Below are 20,673 nucleotides of genomic sequence, written 5' to 3'. Positions count from 1 at the left end.
AGTGACTATAGTTTAACCTAAAATGAAAAATTAAACCATTCTGGGTCCTATGGTCAGAGAAATCCATAAAGACATTGATATTTTTGCTATCTACTTCACAGTTTATATGAGAAGCATTTTGTAACTCTAAAAGTAAGATTAAAGAAAAATATCAGCTGTTTTGAACTACTAAGATCAACACACACACACACACACACACTCACACTCACACACACAGAGTAGTTACGTAAATTTTGCTCCCAAAATGACTGAAACTATGATTTGGATGCCTTGACTTGGAGGAAAGGTATGAAATTGGTATGTTGAGTTGTTTTGTTTCTAATGTTGAAATTGAAAGAGGAGAGATCCTTTAATCCCTGAAGTCATCAGTCAGTACTAGATATATGAGAATTTTTTGTCTGTAGAGGTGCTTAGAGATTTTGTTACATAGGTATTTGTCAGCACAAAGAGCTTTATTTTTTATTAAGTACTATTCTATTCCTTAGAGGAAAAAAAATAAGATTTAGAACTGCCTTGATTGAATAGAATTTTTTTAAATTTGTTTTTGCAAGGCTGTGGGGTTAAGTGACTTTGCCCATGGTCACACAGCTAGGTAATTATTAAGTTTCTAAGGCTGGATTTGAACTCAGGTCCTCCTGACTTCAGGGCCAGTGCTCTAAACACTGCAACACCCAGCTACCCTGAATGTGTAGAATTCTAATAACTTTAGAGTGTATTAAGACTAATCCATAATCTTGGTATCTAAAATCTCCAAAGATAATCTACCTAAATGGGATCAAGAAATTCTGATTTCAGATATTCTGTCAAATCTTGATTATGTGTACATATAAGAAGGTAATATTTACCAATGACAATATGAACAACTGAACAATTCTCATAGTACCTTTTTCACTAGTAATCCACTACCCAAATCCTCACTTAATTTTTTATTATAATCTTTAATGAAAATAGTATTTGCATTTTTGTATAGTGTATGAATTATAAAAATTATTTTTGTACTTAAAAATTTTACTTTAAAAATTTAGAATTGCATTCCAGCAGTATTCTGCAAAATGATTCTTAGAACCAACAAATGGCAGACCTAGGACATGTAAGCACAGGTCTTCTGATTCCCATTCAGAAATATGTGTTACCAGTTCACCTTGCTACTCTAAAGACTGCAATGCCTGCTTGTACTGTTGGGAAGATTTCTGTTTTATCTGAATTAAAAAAAAAGTATTTCTATATCAGTTTAGAAAGAAGTAATGGATACAAATCAGATAAAATTATTTCTCAAATCTGAAATGAAGACTCTTTTTCTGTCTCTCTCCCTCTCTTCTCAACAGAAATTAGTAGGCCAGAAATGGACAAGAATCTTGTAACATCAGAGCCACCCTGGGAAAGCTTTATTTCCTATTGGCCTAACAATCCAAAATGCTTGAAGAAAAATTTTGAACATGCCATTTAACAGCCCTGAGCACAGGAAAACAAATACATTCCATCCACAACTTTGAACCAAAAAATTATTACAATCATATAATTATTTCATTGATAGTCTATACTTTTTTAACAACTTTTAACAAATTTTGTTAATTCACTTTTAAAAGAAGCTTATTTTAAGGGCATAATAATGAACTCTTTCATTATTTTTGTTGTGATTATTTATATCTACTTAATAAGATGTATTACCATCTCTGCTTATACTTAAAATAGTTGGTTGTCATCTGTTGTGTTTCTTATAATTAATGTATTACATTGTCTTACTTTCTGCCTGTCTTTAGAGTAACCAAATAAGACAGATGGAAGAAGTAAAGATCTCAAAGAAGAGCAAAGTGGGGATTCTTCCATTTGTTGCTGAATTTGAAGAATTTGCAGGGCTTGCTGAATCAATCTTTAAGAATGCAGAACGTCGAGGAGATCTAGATAAAGCTTACATAAAACTTATAAGAGGAGTCTTTGTAAATGGTAAGTTTTAACAGATTTTTTTCACTCTTTTTATCTTTTTTCTTAATTTTGTGATAATTTAAAGATAACTTTTGATTTATATTTTGAATTCTCTTTTTTCAGTGATAGGAAATCAAATATTTATTAAGTAGCCACTTTTTATATATTAGGTAGAACATGTTAGACACAGTCACAGGCAATCCATAGACACAGACGAGGGTTTTGCTTTACTGAAGATTTCCCTCTATTGTTCTTGTTACCTGAAGGCTTCTGCAAACAACTGAAATGAATGTGGTTGATTGCACTGACAATTCTTCCAGGCCTTTTAAGGGAGCTCAGGTAACAAAAAGGGTGCTTACTTGTCAGAGCATTCAATCAGAGTTTTCAGACTCAAGGCTTACTTCAATAACAACATTCCCAAGTGGAGCTGAACTAGATTAAAATATAATTGGGAAATATTTAACAAAATAAATAAGAATACTGTAGAATATAGATAATGTTAACATGTCGTTTTCAACATTATGTGGCCTATATCAATCCTTATGTACATTTTAGTGGCATTTAATACAATTGTCTTAGGTCATTGTCTATTATCTTCTCACTCCTACTCTGTAGTTGGATGCTTAAGTTAAATTTTCATAGAGTGAGTTACTAGTTTTTAGTTGAGGGTTTGGGGAGTTTTTTAAATTGCTTTAGAAAATTTAAAGGAATGAAAAAGAATAGAACACTTTTGCTATCAGGGATTTTAAGGAACAATGAAACAAACCTGATTCTAATATATAGTAATAAAAAAACAAATTTGGATTCTTTTTTTAAAAATATTTTATTTTTTTAATTACATACAAAGATAGTTTTCACCATTCATCTTTCCTCGCTAACTTCTCCCCTCCTCATAACAGCAAGTACTCTGATATAGTTTAAACATCTACAGTCATGTTTAACATATTTCCAAATTAGTCATGTTGTAAAATAAGAAGCAGAACTAAAAACCAAGAAAAAGAAAAACATAAAAGAAGTTTTCAAAAGTAAACATAGTATACTTTGCTCTGCATTCAGAATTCATAGTTTTTTTTCTCTGAATGTGGATAGCATTTTCCATAACAGGTCTCTCAGATTGTCCTTGATTTCTGAACTGCTGAAAGGAGCTGCATCCATCTTAGTTGATCATCTCACAGTGTTGCTGTTAATATGTACAATGTTCTCATGGTTCTGCTCACTTCACTCAGCATCAGTTCATAGAAGTCTTTTCAGGCTTTTCTAGAGTCTTGCCCTCTCATGATTTCTATTTTTTTTAGATTTTTTTTTTTTTTGCAAGGCAATGGGGTTAAGTGGCTTGCCCAAGGCCACACAACTAGTAATTATTAAGTGTCTGAGGCCATATTTGAACTCTGGTACTCCTTACTTCAGGGTTGGTGCTCTATTCACAGCATCACCTAGCCACCCCCCCCATGATTTCTTAGAGAACAATAGTATTCCATCACATTCATATACCATAAATTATTTAGCTATTCTCCAATTGAGGAACATCTCATTTTCTAATTCTTTGCCACTACAAAAATAACTCTATAAATATTTTTGTACTTTTCATACGAAAAAGGGGTTATGGGGCAGCTAGGTGGTACAGTGGATAGAGCACCAGCCCTGGAGTCAGGCGGACCTGAGTTCAAATATGACTTCAAACACTTAATAATTACCTAATTGTGTGACCTTGGGCAAGTCACTTAACCCCATTCATTGCATTACCAAAAATACCCCTCCAAAAAAATTTTTTTAATATTTTTTAAAAGGGGTTTTTTTCTCCTTTTTTATGATCTCTTTGGGATACAGCCCTAGTGGTGGTATTGCTGGATCAAAGGGAATACACAGTTTATTGCTCTTTGGAGAAATTTGAATTTTTCAATCATCAGAATGACTGAGCTGCTATTTCCAGTGCTTTATTTCTTATCTTCATATCCAGAAGACCATAATCATTTGGCAGTATTCTCCCTTTTATATAAAACATTTTCTTTGAAGAGAAGGTCCTATTAATCTGATAAAGATAAGATCTGTGTGATAATTTTACATTTAGGTCATATAAGAGAATCTAAAGGTGAACTTTTTATCTGAATATTTATAAACTACATATAATTTTCCACCAAGCAATCCTGGTGCTTTTTTTAAAAAATGAACACAAGAATTGCAGTATAATAGTAAATTTCCTGGCAGAGTTTCCAAGGATGGGGCAAATGAAATGATGTACACAGTGAACCAAAATTTAGAGAATACTAATAGCACTTGTATTCCTTCCTTAACCCCAGATTAGCAATAATAAGTCAAAATAGGAAATTGCTGATATTTTTTCCTTACTCCCATACAACCTCTTTAAAATAGCCACCCCAAGTCTTGCTCTCAGCCCACCATGACACTTTGCTGTTGTGATAGTAGTATACCATGGTATAGTAGTATACCATGTCCCAGATTCTCCACCTCAAAAGAAACTTGTGTCCTGAGGTGCTCTTCCCTGGGTCTACCAACTCAAATGAATTTGTCCTAAAAAAGTTTATTCGAAGAAACTATTAATCACATTCTTTGGTTCTTGCCTCCTGGCAATAGAGTTGCTAGTTATATTTTTTTTTAATTGTTTTTCCTAGTTCTTATTCTGTGGTTTACCTTGAATATAAAATGTTTCTTTTCCTCTGAGTTCAGCATCTTAAAAAAGAAAACAAATTTATAGAAGATTTCCTTTAAACTGCATTAGCTATAGAAAACAATACTATTTTAAGAAAAAAAAATGCTATGAGAGCTGCTGTTTTTCAGAATTAATTGGTATCATAAAGAAGTGGCTATTTATTTAACCAGAGATTGTACATGGAAAAAAAAATTAAGGCAATTTCAGAAAAGGAAAAAAAAAAGATCAAAATTGAAAGTAATGAGACCATTGAAAAATGTCACTAATATTCACCAAGCCTATTTTTACTCCTCAATGCTTTAAGTATATAATAATTTATAGAATTTTTTAAAATTCAGATGCAAAGGGGAAAGTCAAAGGCTGAGGCATATTTGATACTGATATATTAAGATTTCTTTAGTATAAAGGCCTGGAGGAAAGAGAGTGGTAATTTCTGTAAGAATAACTTAGGGAAGAAGTTATTAACTTAATATTTGGGCTCATGCCTTTTTGAAGTCAAACCAAGAGTTAAGTAACTTAAAATATAGATGCTACTAAAGAACCTGTGTCACTTTCATTCCTAATCTAAAAATAATGTATTATGGTGGCAATTTTTGTTAACTCCTCAAATAATAGTATTTTAATACAAAAAACTTTTTAATTTAATATGAGTAATTTTTAATCTGTATTCAAAAATTAAAATTTTTGTAGACCACAGGGAGTAACTTTAGAAGAATTTGAGGTAACTTATCAAAATAGTAGACCTGAGATAGGGAATTTTGCTAACATTATTAGTGTTCTGGCCTATGTTATTTGTTTTACTGTTTAAAGATTCTGTAATTTAAGGTATTAACTGTAGCTGGAATGAGACAACCATACCACATCTATTGTAGTGAAAATGACATTTTCTTCATTTCTCCCTAAAATAAATTGTTGAAACCTCTAAGCCTTAAAAAGAAATTGTTTATGGTTGGTTACAAAACATACCATAAATAAATAGCTGTATCATAGAGGGACTTTGAGAAATAAAGAGAAGTTAAGAGTTAAAACAGGTTATCCCAACATACAGTCTTCTTTCTCATTGCCAAATTCAAGGACCTTAGTCCTCATTTTCTCACCCTGTTAACTTCTTCTTAGAAACTCTTTTCTTGAGTGCCATCTGTATCCAGATAAAGAGCCGTGGAGTTTGAACAAAGTTCAAGGACTATTCCCTTTAATTAAAAAAAAAAACACAGATATCTTATTGTCTGATCTTGTTATCTCTTAGACTTCTTGTCTCTTCCTTAAGGATATGCTCTCTCTCTCATCACACTCAATTTGGATCAATGCACAACATGGAAACAAAGTAGACTGACAGATTGCTTTCCGTGGGGGGGGAGGAAAGTAAGATTGGAGGGAAAATTGTAAAACTCAAATATCTTTAATAAAAAAGCTCTCTCCTTTCTAAATTTTCATCACATTGATCTCTTTTGGTTCTTCCTACCTATATTTGACTTCTTTGCTGAATCATCATCTGTGTCATATTCTCTAACATGTTCTGTCCTGGGCTACCTTCTTTCTATATTCTCTTATATAACCAAACTGACATTATAATCCCTATATAGGTTTATTATTATTATAATTAAGACATATCTATCTGTATATTATACAATGTAATTTTAATTAATATTATGTTATATAAAATATATGTATTACATCTAAGCAGATGACTATAGATATTTATAAATATACTTCTAGTCTCTCTCCTGAGCCCCAACCCAGGGATGTACTAGTAAATGTTTAGCAACCAGATTCCCAAGAAGAAAAAGGTGTGAATGACACACTTTTAAGTTAATCTTAATATTTTCTCCATCACTTTATTAAGACTAAACACCCAAGGAAACTAAATCAAACCCTGATTTTTAGCATTTGCCAATTTCAGAGTTGCAGTGCTCACTTTCAAAATTTTAAGTGGGCTCTCCTGAGCCAGTAGAACACTGTCTAGCCTGCTCTGGCTCCAGCCTTACATGACCAGTTTCTATTGGACATTTTAATATCTTAAACTCATAATAGTGAAAACAGAATATATTTTCTTTCCTCTAAAAACTTCCCTTCTTCCCAGTTTCCTTATTTGTGTTTAGGGTTTCATCATCCTTAGTCATCCAGGTTCCCAGCATTCAAAGTCAACCTTGACTCTTGTCACCCCACATATCTAGACAGTGACCAAATCTTGTCAGTACTGTCTCTGTATCATTGCTCATATCTTTCCCCTCACCAAGTCACCACACTAATCTGAGCCCTCTGTACTGTCCCAAGAGGTCTTCATTTTCAGCTCTTTCTCCACACAGTTTCCAAATTGATCTTTTTAATCCCAGGTCTGATTATATTATTTCCCTACTCAGGAAGTTCCAGTGGCTTTCATTTGTCTCTGGATTAAAATACACCTTCCTCTGTTTAACATTTAAATCCCTTTACAATTGAGCTCCAGGCTCTTTCCAAACAGCCATTCCTACACACAGCATTCCAAGTCTCTCCTATGGTACAAGGTTATCACAGAGAGTGGGATAGGTTCCTTCTTTGTCTCCCTCTTTTCCTAATCTGTATAGTTTCTAGCTTTAAGGCATAACTCAGATACTACCTTCTACATGAGGTCTTTTTTTTTTTTTTAGGTTTTTGCAAGGCAAGTGGGGTTAAGTGGCTTGCCCAAGGCCAAGTGTCTGAGAGTGGATTTAAACCCAGGTACTCCTGACTCCAGGGCAGGTGCTTTATCCACTATGCCACCTAGCCGCCCCTAAAATTTCTGTAGTCTTTGAAGAGTACTTTTTTTGTTTTTGCAAGGCAGTAAAGTGACATGTACAAGGTCACACAGTTAGGTAATTATAAAGTGTCTGAAGCTCGATTTGAACTCAGGTCCACCTGACTCCAAGGCCAGTGCTCAATCCACTGCACCACCTAACTACATGAGGTCTTTCAATTAGTGGGCATTTAATAAAGACTCTGTAAAGTATGGTCACCTTGCTAAGCACTTGCCACACAGAGAGAAGTGAAAACTGTGCCTGCTGTAGTCTGTTGTGCATAGATGAGGAGGCATGAGATAAGAGGCTCTGGCTATCAGGAGATCTCAGGAAAGATTGAACTAGAGAGCAGATAGTCAGGGCAAGAAGTGGGGTTCTATGTATAAAGAATGAGAGGCAGCCAGTATAATCTGTGACTGTGGTGTGCACAACTCTGGAAAAGATTTTTGCCAGATGAGCCAAGCAGAGTAGTTGCTCTCTGATGTTGAAGGCACCAGGGAGCAATTCTGCTTTGTTGAGTAGAGTCGTGATACTTTCACTCCTGAGCATTAGGAAGATCTGATGAGGGAAGGAGTTGAGAGAAAGTCAAGAATGATGGTGAAGACTAGATGTCAGTGTCCTGAGAAGAAGTAGGGAGATTGAAGAGAAGAGCAAAGATAGTGACACCTAGGCACTGTTTCAGTGGACCTCAAGGGAGACCTCTCAGTTCCTAGCACACAGCCAATGCTTAATAAGGGATATTTTTAAAATTTTTCAGTGAGTTATAGTTTGGCTGCTCTTCATTCAGTAACCACTTTTAAGCAATTGTATGCCAAGCCATGGACATGAAGACAAGACCAAAAAACCTTCAGGAGCTGACATCCCACAGTAGGGCACAACATTTAGAGAGACAGATACCTATGGTAATTTGAGGAAGGGGAGAGAACACTAAGAGCTGGAAAGATTTCAATAGGTGATCATAACTGTATTGAACCTTGAAGAAAACTAAGTCTTCTGTTATGCATAGAGAAAAAACTTTGGAGTATGAATGTAGAACAAAACATACTAAGTTCACTTTTTAAAACTTGTTTTATGTTGGTTTTTTTCCTTCTCATGATTTTTCCCCTTAGTTCTAATTATTCTATCACAGCATGACTAATATGGAAATATGTTAAACATAATCATACATATACAACTTATATCAAATTGTTCACTGCCATGGGGAGGGGAAAGGAAGAGAAGATGGTAGAAAAATGTGATACTCAAAGGCTTGCAAAGGATGAATGCTGAAAACTATCTTCGCGTGTAATTGAGAAAAATAAAATGTGTGTGTGTCTGTCTGTCTGTCTGTCTGTGTCTTTGTCAAAATAAAAACAAGGAGAACAGTGGGTTCTAGGAACAGCCTGGGCAAAGGCATATGGGCACAATATGCAATGCTGAGCTGTGAAAATCTAAAGTTACTTGTTCTATTTAGAGTATACAGTGTGTGTGTGTGTGTGTGTGTGTGTGTGTGTATGTATATGTGTGTGTGTATATATGTATATATATATATATATATATACATATAATAAGTATACTTGTTCTGTTTAGAGTATATATGGAATTAATGCAAAGCAAAACATTGTGCACTGATTTAAAAATAGAAAAGTAATTCTATGAAAAAGCTAGATAAAGCACAGTTAGGAATAATGGACATCTATAACCCAGGGTGTGATAAACCTAAAGATAAGAACTCCGATGAGAATTTCTGGGGAACTGGAAAGCTAAAAAAAAATCTAATATTACAATAATTAATTTGAATGTTGATGGTTTTGTGTAGAAATTATGTACATAAATCATGTGTGTTTTAACAGGAGTTATGACCTTGAAACTGAATTTTCAAACAAACCAGAGGTAGAGGTAATTAGAAAAATAAGGTAAATGATTTTGATTACATGAAATTGAAAAGCTTTTGTGGGAATACAATATCAGTAGAATAAAAAGAAAGTAGTTGACTGAAAAAAAAACCTTTATAGTAAATATCTCATATAAGAGTCTACAATTTGACATATATATATATATATATATATATATATATATATATATATATACACAAATAACAGAAATATGGAAGACCATTTTATTAGGGGACCTGGAAAGGTGAGAGGGGAAGAAAAATGCTTGTTAATTTTTTTTAATTACTTTTTGCCTTTGAGTGTTTATTTTAGTTGTTTTTATTCTGCAGTTAAATATTTACACAGAACAACAGGAAAAAATGAGATATATAAAACAGCAAATCTCTATTCCATATAACTTGCTTTTTTTAAGGTTATAGAATTCACCATGTTACTTTCAAAACTACTTGCTTATCTGTTTACTTCTGAACTTCCTTCCATTCTCATCCTTTAAAAAATTTTTTAAATTATTAAAAATTATTAAAATTATATATAATTATAAATAATTATAAATGTAATAAATAAAATTATTGAATATAAAAATTATTAAAATTATTTTTAAAAAATTTTAAATCTATCCCATTCTTCTCTATCCCCTACCAAATCTGAACAAATTTGAAAAAAGAAGAAATCTCTCAATTCTTACATGCATAATCCAAAAAACAAATTCCCATTATGGACATGTCTTTTTCTTCATTTTAAGTTCACCTCTCTTGTAGGAAGTGAGTGGTATTTTCATCTTTATTCTTTTGGACTCCTAGTTTATCATTATGTTGATCAGAGTTCTAAAATCTTTCAAAATTGTTTTTTCTATGTTATTATATAAGCTATTCTTCTAATTCTTCTTACCCCACCCTACATTAATTTCTAGACATCTTCCAAGTTTCCTCTAAAACATTTTATCATTATTTATGGAGCAATGGTTTTTAGTTATATTCACAATACCACAATTTGTTTAACTTTTCCTCAACATAAAGACATTCCCTTAGATTCTAATTTTAGGCTACGACAGAATATATACACACACTTTATGTATAAGTCCTCAAAGTTCTTTATTTTTAGAAAGAAATATACAATATATATGTATACATATATATAAATAAAAGCCATGCTTTTATTCATTCTCAAAATAAAATTAAATTTTTAGAAACCATATAAAGAACAACTCCAGATCACTAAGAGAAATAGAGAAAGTAATTTTCTCCTCACTCCTCAGAGTTGGCAAAAAAAAAAAAATAACAAAAATGAGAATAATCAATGTTGTAGGAATTGTAGAAAGATAGATACACTTAAGCACTCCTGGTGAAGCTGTAAATTGGTGTAACCATTATAAAAATCATTTTGAAATTTCACAAAGTGATTAAAATATTACTTGACCCAAAAAATAAAAGAAGACATTCCCCTTGCTTCTTTGCTGAAATGGGGACTGTGAGTATGGAACAGTGCATGTAGTCTCAGGTTGTTTTTTTTGTTGTTGTTGTTTTTTTGATATTTGAACTAATTGATTTTGTTTTCCTGCTTTGTTATAAAGGATTACTTTCTGGAAGGGAGAGAGGAGAACACAATGGGAAGTATAGATAATACAAAATAATGTTAATATAATTTTTAAAATTTTAAATTAATCTGGAAAATATATGGAAATGGTAAAAGAGCATCTTTAAAAAGTAGATGACAGATTGTGATTGTTAAATATCCTAAGCATGCATCAGCTTAAACTAGCCCCTTTTAGCATTATGTGTGTTTACATTTTACTTAAATTAAGCTTCATCCTGATCTCTACATCTTTTCCTGAAGATCTCCATCTTTTCCTGAAGTTGCTAACCAGTTTTTGTTTTTTGTTGAAGGGCCAGTAGGCATTAGAAAAAGAATAAGATTCCACATGACATATAAACTTGATCCTCAATTCTTTCTAAGTAATCAAAATTTGACATTGCTAAATGCACTCTGGATAGAATTCACAAGAGTTCCATTTTCTGGTGGTTTTTTTTGTCTTTTTCCCATCCAAAAGGTCTTTTAGGATTCATGTCCTTTGATTTTTCTTTTAACTCTTCTTATTCTTATTTTAGTGGAAAAAGTTGCAAATGAAAGCCAGAAGACTCCCAGGGATGTGGTGATGATGGAGAATTTCCACCATATTTTTGCAACTCTTTCTCGTTTGAAAATCTCATGTCTAGAAGCTGAAAAAAAAGAAGCCAAACAGAAGTACACAGACCATCTTCAGTCTTATGTTATCTATTCCTTAGGACAACCTCTTGAAAAACTAAATGTAAGTACCTTTTTAGTGTTTTGGGGGAGGTTCAGAACATAAATAAATATATATGTGCAGTGCTATAAACAAGTTTTTAAATCTTGTGCATATTAATGAAGGAATGGTATTATTACCTTTCTTTTGTACTTATATTTAACTAAAAGTTCAAAGACTGTGATTGTATATGAGGAAGAACTATACCATCCATTCTTTTTTTCTTTCCTTTAATGAATATAGTCAGTAACTTATAATCAAGATCAAGCTGTACATGTCAAAGAAGAATATGTTAGTTTTAGAGAACTTGCAAACCAGTACTTATAAAAATATCCTTCTATCTTTATCCATAGTTGAGTTTAATTAATTATTGAGTTTTTAATCAACTAGTAATAGTGCTTAGGAAGTCACTTTTTTTGTCTTAAAAACTTGCAACAGGGAATATTACAAATCATTGAACTTTTTATCTGTTGTTGAAATTTAATACAAGGTACAAGAAAAACAGGTTATGTCAGTTAATTTTCTGATTGAATTTCATTATAGCATTTCTTTGAGGGTGTTGAAGCTCGAGTAGCACAAGGTATAAGGGAAGAAGAAGTTAGTTATCAACTTGCATTTAATAAACAAGAACTTCGTAAGGTTATCAAAGAATATCCTGGAAAGGAAGTGAAGAAGGGACTAGATAATCTCTACAAGAAAGTTGATAAACATCTTTGTGAAGAAGAAAATTTGCTTCAGGTATGGATTTTTATTCCTTTGATTAAATAATTCAAAACTTACAAAAATCTCCCCCACCAGAGTCTCTCCATAGTCAGACAGCTTAAAGAAGAAAAAGATCAGGAATATTACTTAATGCTCCCAAAATTGCAGACCAGGTTAGTGAAGGGATGAATTAAAGTCAGACATTTCTGAATCAATATTTTTGCAGTAATCTTAAGAAAATGTGTCTAGGGGCGGCTAGGTGGCGTAGTGGATAAAGCACCGGCCCTGGAGTCAGGAGTACCTGGGTTCAAATTCGGCCTCAGATACATAATAATTACCTAGCTGGGTGGCCTTGGGCAAGCCACTTAACCCCATTTGCCTTGTAAAAAAAAAAAAACCTACAAAAAGAAAAGAAAAAGAAGATATGTCTAAAAGTTTTACATTACTTTCTCTGTTATGCAGTATTATGTTTGGATTATTTAACTTCTATACCATAAGTAATATATATAAGCACTTTATATTTGAAAGGTTTAAAGTTTTTTTCACACAGAGAAATGATCCACGGTGGTAAAATTTTGTCTGACAATATATTTCTTAAATCTTTCAAAGGGTTTTTTTTGGTTTTGTTCTTTTAGGTTTTTGCAAGGCAAATGGGGTTAAGTGGCTTGCCCATGGCCACCCAGCTAGGTAATTATTAAGTGTCTGAGGCCGGATTTGAACCCAGGTACTCCTGACTCCAGGGCCGGTGCTTTATCCACTACGCCACCTAGCCGCTCCAAAGTTTTTCTTATTCATCTTTTCTTTTCTAAATTTTTAATCATTTTTAAGTTATAATATAGTGAAAATATATTTTTTAAAATTTTATACCAGTTGCAGTGGAAAGATAATGCTATTACACCATGACAATAACAGTTGCTCTGTAACATATTTGATATAGCTCTGTTATGGAGCTACTTTGTTGATTTTATTTTGGAAATATAAATATATAAAAAAGAAGATGCCAAAGGCATAAAAAATTTCATAACTTCTTATTAGCAAAATAAGGCAACTGAAAGAACATCAGTATCTGCCAACCTGTATATCTACTTTACTATTTATCTAAACTTTTATGAAGCTAATCTACATATACACAACGGACATCCTCAGTGAGGGTATTAGAAGGGAATAGCCAGATAAACAAGATTCCACAGAAAAACACAACTTTACTTTTTCACCGAGTTAATTGAAAGATGTAGAGAGTTTGCACTGTGATTAATTTTAGTTAACCATAAAAAATGTTATTTTAAAAAACCTCTTCCTGCAAAGAAGATGAGAATATCTACTTGTCCAGACCATGATAGAGAATTGGAGGGCAATATAGAGGGGGGAGAGGGGATGAAGAGGTAAGTGTGGATGTATGTAAGAGAGAAAGAAAAAAAATGTTGTGTTTGTATATGTGTGTGTGTGTGTGTGTCTGTACACATATATATTCATGCTTATATTCACAACTCATTGCCAAAACAAAGCAACTGAGAAAGCATCAATAGTTGCCAACTAATTGATGCATCAGTTATGTTTATTGCGTTTATATAATACATATACTCAAACAATGGTTTACAAAAAGATCACAGTCTAAATTCTCTATGCCTTTCAGTCAACTCTGACAGTTAAAAACTTGTTCTGCACAATATTGTTTTCCTCTCTATTCTCTGGTAGTCTCATGAAGAAAAGCAATGTGTTTATAATAATATAGGCAAAAACAATTTTGAAAGACACTAGAATTATCATCAACTTAGTGATAAAACCCAAGTTCAAAAGAGTGAAGCTGAAATGCTCTACTCACTTCTAGGCAGATATGAATGATAGAATATGTTATTAGACTTCTTTAAGTTTCTGAATATTTTTCTTATTTGGAAAAGGAGTTTTTTAGTAGTGAGGGTATCATATATGTAGATAAAGTTCAGTGTTTTTTTTATCTGGTTAATGCAAAAAAAGTTCTCTTTGTAGACAGATATTTAGATGTATGTGTGTTTATATGTTCATATGTATGTATTGGGGAATTTGGTTTTTTTGGATGAATTTCTAAAACAATTTTACTGTGGAGGAAGGAGGTACTTGGAAAGGCAGATTAATTTTTAAAAAATTTGTTACTTGAAAAAGAATAAACTAAAAAACACACTCTAGACATGGCAAGTACCAAACCCTATCTCAAACAATAAACTTGCCTATATGTTAATAGAACATGAAGCAAGTAATTATCAAGCTGGAAGATATTTCAGAATTAATTTTGTGTGACCAGATCATTAATTAATTGAAGCAGAGTCAAAATCAGTATATGTGTGTGTGTATGTATAAAAACAATGTGTATATTTATAAAAACAGTCCTAATCTATCATTCATTTAGAGTACAAGCTCAAAGCATCATTTGTCTCGTGAAATAGTGAAAGACAATCAAGGTCAAAATTATCCTGAGGTGATATCCTGAGCTGCCAACCTGTATATCTACTATTTATCTAAATTTTTATGAAGCTAATCTACATATACACAATGGACATCCTCAGTGAGGGTATTAGAAGGGAATAGACAGATAAACAAGATTCCACAGAAAAACACAACTTTACTTTTTCACCGAGTTAATTGAAAGATGTAGAGAGTTTGCACTGTGATTAATTTTAGTTAACCATAAAAAATGTTATTTAAAAAAATCTCTTCCTGCAGATTCACCTCAGGTGAATTTGCTAAGCCAAATCGTCTTGAGAACATTTGTAGATGAAATTGGGAGTAGAACAATCGATATGAAATGAAATAGATCTGCCAATAGAACATTAAATGTCTTCTACCTCAGTACCCAATGTAATATATTAAAAAATTACTAATAGTACATAAGAAAATGGTCAGGAAAAATGATTGGACCCCTGACTATTTACAGAAGTGATTTTGGTTCAGATAATATAATTTAGAACTATATACATATTCTCCTTAAAGATATTACAAAGATTCCAAGATAATAAAGACAACATAAGGTGTATGTATATGTGTATATGTGTTGTGTGCATGCACATACAGACATACAATATATTTTAAGTAACTAATAAATTACTTAAAGTTAAGTAACAAGCACTTGAATCTTTTCTCCAATCTACAAAACATTTGAAATAATGACCTTTCTGGGCACCGGGTATCTCCTTGATGAAAGTTAAAATAATATAAGCATTCACAAATTATTTCTAGAGGAGACTATATATCACACAACTGAGAAATATAGAAAACATAAGTTCCCACTTATATCTGTTTCTTATTGGTTTTTTTTAAAAGTTAGGTTAAAAAAATGAAACTGCTACAGGTAAACTTGATTCAAAAAAGGTCTCTAAAGTTCAGTTTCTTTCACTGACATACAAAATGACCACTCTTAATAGCAGAATTAAAGTTTAACACAAGGAAACATACTCATTTAGTCTGTTCACCCAGGTTATGAAAATAAGTATTTTCTGTGCATAGTACAAATTGAGGGTTCCTCCATCAGTGAAGTTTTCTCCTATTCACAAATGCATCATAAAACAAAAATTGATGCAATTAATACAAAGCCTTCTGAGTAAAATGTTCAATAATCTAAAAAATATCTGCTTAGACATACACACTGGAAGAACAAAAGTAGATAAGAAGTGTTTATTGATTAGGTTATAATATTTAATTGAGCCAACATCCTATTGAGCTCAGTTGTGTTAGTACTGCAGATACATTTTGATGTGGGACCTCAATTTAGTAGGAGAAAGAGTCCAAGCCATATTGTGTTTGGAAAATTATGCAGTGTTTTCATTGACCCTGGATTACCCATGATCTTTAGAAGATCAGGATTGGCTATTTTCTCAATTGGTTTTCAACAGTTAAATAAAACTGTTTTCTTAATTATAAGAAAAAAATTGTAATAGAAGAGAAAAGAAATTATCAGCACTTTACAATTATCATCTCAGTTGATCCTCACTACATCCCTGGGAGGGAGATGCTGTTATTATCCCCATCTTACAGTTGATGAATCTACAGTGAAGGTAGAGTGATGGAGGTAGAATGTCCATATGTAATTTTATTTGACCTCACAATATTTTTTTATTTATTGTCACAATTTTGTGTTTTGTCTCCATCTTTTATACTAGGTGGTGTGGCACTCCATGCAAGATGAATTTATACGCCAATACAAGCACTTTGAGGGTTTGATAGCACGATGCTATCCTGGATCTGGTGTTACAATGGAATTCACCATTCAGGACATCCTAGACTATTGTTCTAGCATTGCCCAGTCACATTAGACTCAACAAAAGAAAAGCTAACAGTGTTTTTAAAATGCCAGACAGTGTCCAGATATTCAAGCTACATGCTTCAAAAACCTGGATTGGAAACTTTATATATTAATAAATATTGCTGAATGTCAAGTAAATGTACAGATATTCAGTGCAACATTACAGACCCTCATTAGCAGCAGTATTGTTCACTTACTAGGTTGTGTACTAATGAAACAGAATAATTTTCTCTTCATTTAAATTGCACTTATTTTTCTGACATTGTGCAAAAGATTTACATTTGTGGATCCCTTTCTTGCTCATGAGCACTGTAACCTGGAGTTTGTAAAGTGCATTGGAAATACAGTGGACACTCCAAATTTAATTCTCTTTCTTGAGAATCATGTTACCTTTAACGTACTGTACAGAACTGTTTTATTTTGCAGTTTCATCTGTGTCTGTGTGTTTGTATGAGGAGAGATAACATTAGGAAGTTTATGTTTTGAGGTGTAACTGTATCTTATTAAAAATGTACTGATGGGGCAGCTAGGTAGAGCACTGGCCCTGGAGTCAGGAAAACCTGAGTTCAAATGTGACCAGTTAATAATTATGTAGCTGTGTGACCTTGGGCAAGTCATTTAACCTCATTGCCTTAGATAAATAAAGACATGTACTGATGGTGAAGTAAAGAGATTTTTTTTCAAAGCTAACTTTGTATTTGTTTTGATGGTGTATATTTTATTTTTACTTCAATTTGAAATTATTGAGTACCTGCAAAATACCAAGCCAACCCTGCCATCAAGAAGCTTATGTTCTACCAAGGAGCTCAGGAAAGGTTTCCTGTAGGAGCACCTAAGCTGATTTTCTGAGCCCAAGCTAAGATGGGAGTGTATTTCAGACATTCAGACAGAGACTATGCAGTAGACTTGATTAGGGCAGGAATCCAGGGAATTTTACTTTATTTTTATTGCAAACCCAAAAGTGACATTTTTTTGTTCACCAGTGTAAAGAAGCTAATGTTTCAACACTTTTCAGATATTTAAAGTTAAACTTTAAAATTCATCCATTCTAGTAAAGATGGTGTGCACTTCAAACACAGGAGACAATCTTAGGCAGAGACCATATGGAGAAGGAAGAGGCAAGGTTATGTTTACAGAACAAGTAGGATAGTCTAGTTAGGTGAAACATAGAGTTTGTGAAGGAGAGTTCTGTAACCATCAGCCTAGAAACATAAGGCAGAGTCAGGTCTTGAAGGGCTTCAAAGCCCTCAAGAAGTTTGCTTCTATCCATGAAAGATTTGGGAGATAACAACAATCTGAGGGAGGGAATGAATGATGTGATCAGACCTGGCTTTAGGGATAAAAATCTGGCTAAGTGGAGTGGCTTAATACTAAGGAGACCATTGCAAAATTTCAGTAAAGAAGCAGAGAGGAGCTGAACAAAGACTGAAACTGCATCAGTAAGAGAAAAACATAGTAGCCACTGTTTAGGGGTTTAGAAGTTTTGAGATTTTACAGAAATCCAGGACTCCCAGGATAAATCATCATCTAGAACTCATGGGCTTAGCCCTACAGAGAGGAGATGTGAATCAGTCTAACCTCTGTATGCTGATGCCTTGACTATGAATATGAGTACCTTCCCATCCTCCTGAATAAGGACCACAAGATTTACACAATAAATGAACACACAAGTCACAGGAACCATCAGGCATGGACTTCCTCCTGTAACTATTCTGCATACTCAGAGACATCAGCCTGCTGCTTGGAAGGGCTCCCATCCCCACTGTCCTAGAAAGTGCCCCGTTTATACTGTTGAGGTAGAATCAATAAAACTTCACAACAGGAATGAGAAGAGGCCCCAAAGGATTCCAACTGGGAAAGTGGTATCCTCAGCAGAAACAGAATCAGAAGGGATGGAAGGGTAAAGAATATGAATTCTGGTTCAGATGTGTTAAGTTTAAAATGTCTATGGGTCATCTAATTAGTAATGTCTGCTGGAGGACCAGAAGAACATTATAACTAACAGCAACATGGGGTGATGATCAACCATGATGGACTTGTTCATTTCAGCAATAAAGGTAATCAAAGAATTTTAAGTGGATAGAAAATGCCATCTATATCCAGAGAACAAACTGGAGTTAAAATGAAGACTAAAGCTTATTATCTTCAGTTTTTTAAAGTTGTCTTAGCCATTATGTCATTTTTCTCTAATGTTTTCTTCCATTTGGATCTGATTCTTCTCTCACATCATGATCAATATAGATCTGTGTTTAACGTAGTTATAAATGTAGGGCCTATATCAGATTGCTTTCTGTTGGGGGGGAGGGGAGGGAGAGAAATGTAAAACTCAAAACCTTGCCCCTTGATTAAAAAATACTGTTGTAGTTGGAAAAACAAAATATCTTTAAAAAAAAAAAAAAAAGGAAGAGCACCAGCCCTGGAGTCAGGAGTACCTGAGTTCAAATCCGGCCTCAGACATTTAATAATTACTTAGCTGTGTGGCCTTGGGCAAGCCACTTAACCCCACTGCCTTGCAAAAAAAAAAAAAAAAAAAAAAAGAATGTCTACTAAGCAGCTGGTGGTATAACAAAAAAGGCCACAAATCCAAGTACAGCTTTGATAGAAATGTAGTTTGCTGGTTGCAACTGGGAAGGATGTTTAATAAAGTCACCCTTCCTCCCCCTACCCTCAATGATACCCAATAAATATTTAACAAAAAACTTTCTAAAAAACAAAAGAAATGTATGCAAGACATATATAAGTTTAAGCAGTATTACTATCAATTTCATTTTCTTAAACCTAGACAATAATAAATCAAACCCTGATATTTGCTGATTTCCATGGTACAAAAATGTTTATTGACTCTTGAAAGTCAGTTGTAACTAGTTCTGCCATACCTCTACTTCCTTCATATCCACCTTCTAGTTAAAGAAAGAGTGCCAGCAATGATTTTGCACTATTTGTTGAGCATTGGTGAATTGTGCCAGCCTATCCATCTTTTCATCCCATTTCAAAAGACACTGATCAGGTAACAGGGTTGGCAGATTAGAACCATATCTTAAAATTTATTGTAGAAATCTACAAACTTAGGATGAATGAATGACAGCACACTTGGCTAAAGATAAATAAGAAAAGACAGAAGGGATATCGGATTCTATTTCATTTAGGAATGGTTTTTGTTTGCTTGATATAGTTCATAACACCACGAACAAGATAATGAGAGATAACATACTAATTGACTTACCAGCTGCAAAAGTCATTATAATCAAAACAGAATTTAGATTTCAAGATTGCCCTCTTGGGGTGGCTAGGTGGCACAGTGGATAAAGCACCGGCCCTGGAGTCAGGAGTACCTGGGTTGAAATCCGATCTCACACTTAATAATTACCTAACTCTGTGGCCTTGGGCAAGCCACTTAATCCCATTTTCCTTGCCAAAAAAAAAAAATAGTAATTACTATACTTTGACATAGAGTAAAGGCAGGAGCTTATCTGAACTCTCCCTCCAAATGCCTTTAAATAATGACTCTAAATAAATTCTAGTGGGGCAAAACCCACAAAAAGATCAAACAATTTTCTAGCCTAAGACAATTTAGAAGGTCAGCAGGAAAAGTCTGTCTCACCTAGGTGAGAGTGAAACCTGTCCAGCTCAGGCCACACCAGCAAAGCCCCAGCCCCAGCAAACCAGAAACAGACTTTGGGAGGTACTGAATCAGAACTCTCAGCTACAGATCATAAGGAAATTGAACAACTGATCGGAAGAACTTTACAGGGATCTATTTGCTAGCACTGAGACAGGACTCTGCTGTTTTGTCCCTACTCAGATCTGTATCACAGCCATGGTTAGCAGTCCCAGGGTGAGAAGGAGCAGAGCCACAATGGAGCAGGAGCCCTCCTCACACTTCCAGAGCAGAAGTCAGTATTTGTAGTCATTCAAACCACCTCTCCCGAACTGAAAACTTATAGGTCTCTTTCAGTATCTCTGAAAACAGCTACCCAAAACCCCTGAAACTTGGGACAGTACACCTTCCAAACTGAAAGCAGAATCCTACTTTAAGAAAGAATTAAAAGTCAAGTATTAGGTTGGGAAAATGAGCAAACAAAAGAAAAGAAAATCTGATCATAAAATGTTACTATGGTGACAGGAGTGTAGGATCAGAACCCTGTGTTACACTTCTGATCCTCCTTAAGCAGAATAATCAGAAGACCTGGACTGGAGAA

At 33.6% G+C, this 20,673-nt stretch overlaps 1 protein-coding gene across 6 annotated transcripts in view; it reads left to right on the top strand.

Moving 5' to 3' along the window:
• The window catches only part of EXOC1 (exocyst complex component 1), a 63,717-nt gene extending 46,558 nt beyond the window's left edge, over positions 1-17,159 (top strand). For all 6 annotated transcript variants that reach the window (XM_074229394.1, XM_074229391.1, XM_074229396.1 and 3 more), the window contains 4 exons: positions 1,761-1,944; positions 11,324-11,523; positions 12,043-12,237; positions 16,332-17,159. In XM_074229394.1, the coding sequence (XP_074085495.1) occupies positions 1,761-1,944; positions 11,324-11,523; positions 12,043-12,237; positions 16,332-16,484 (732 nt within the window). In that variant the 3' untranslated portion in view covers positions 16,485-17,159. The remainder of the gene's footprint in view (positions 1-1,760; positions 1,945-11,323; positions 11,524-12,042; positions 12,238-16,331) is intronic.
• Positions 17,160-20,673: the final 3,514 nt, after the last annotated feature.

This window comes from Macrotis lagotis, chromosome 3, assembly GCF_037893015.1.
Source record: "Macrotis lagotis isolate mMagLag1 chromosome 3, bilby.v1.9.chrom.fasta, whole genome shotgun sequence".
NCBI lineage: Eukaryota > Metazoa > Chordata > Mammalia > Peramelemorphia > Peramelidae > Macrotis > Macrotis lagotis.
The sequence above is the reverse complement of the archived record's forward strand: the minus strand, read 5'-3'. Positions and strand labels throughout refer to the sequence as shown.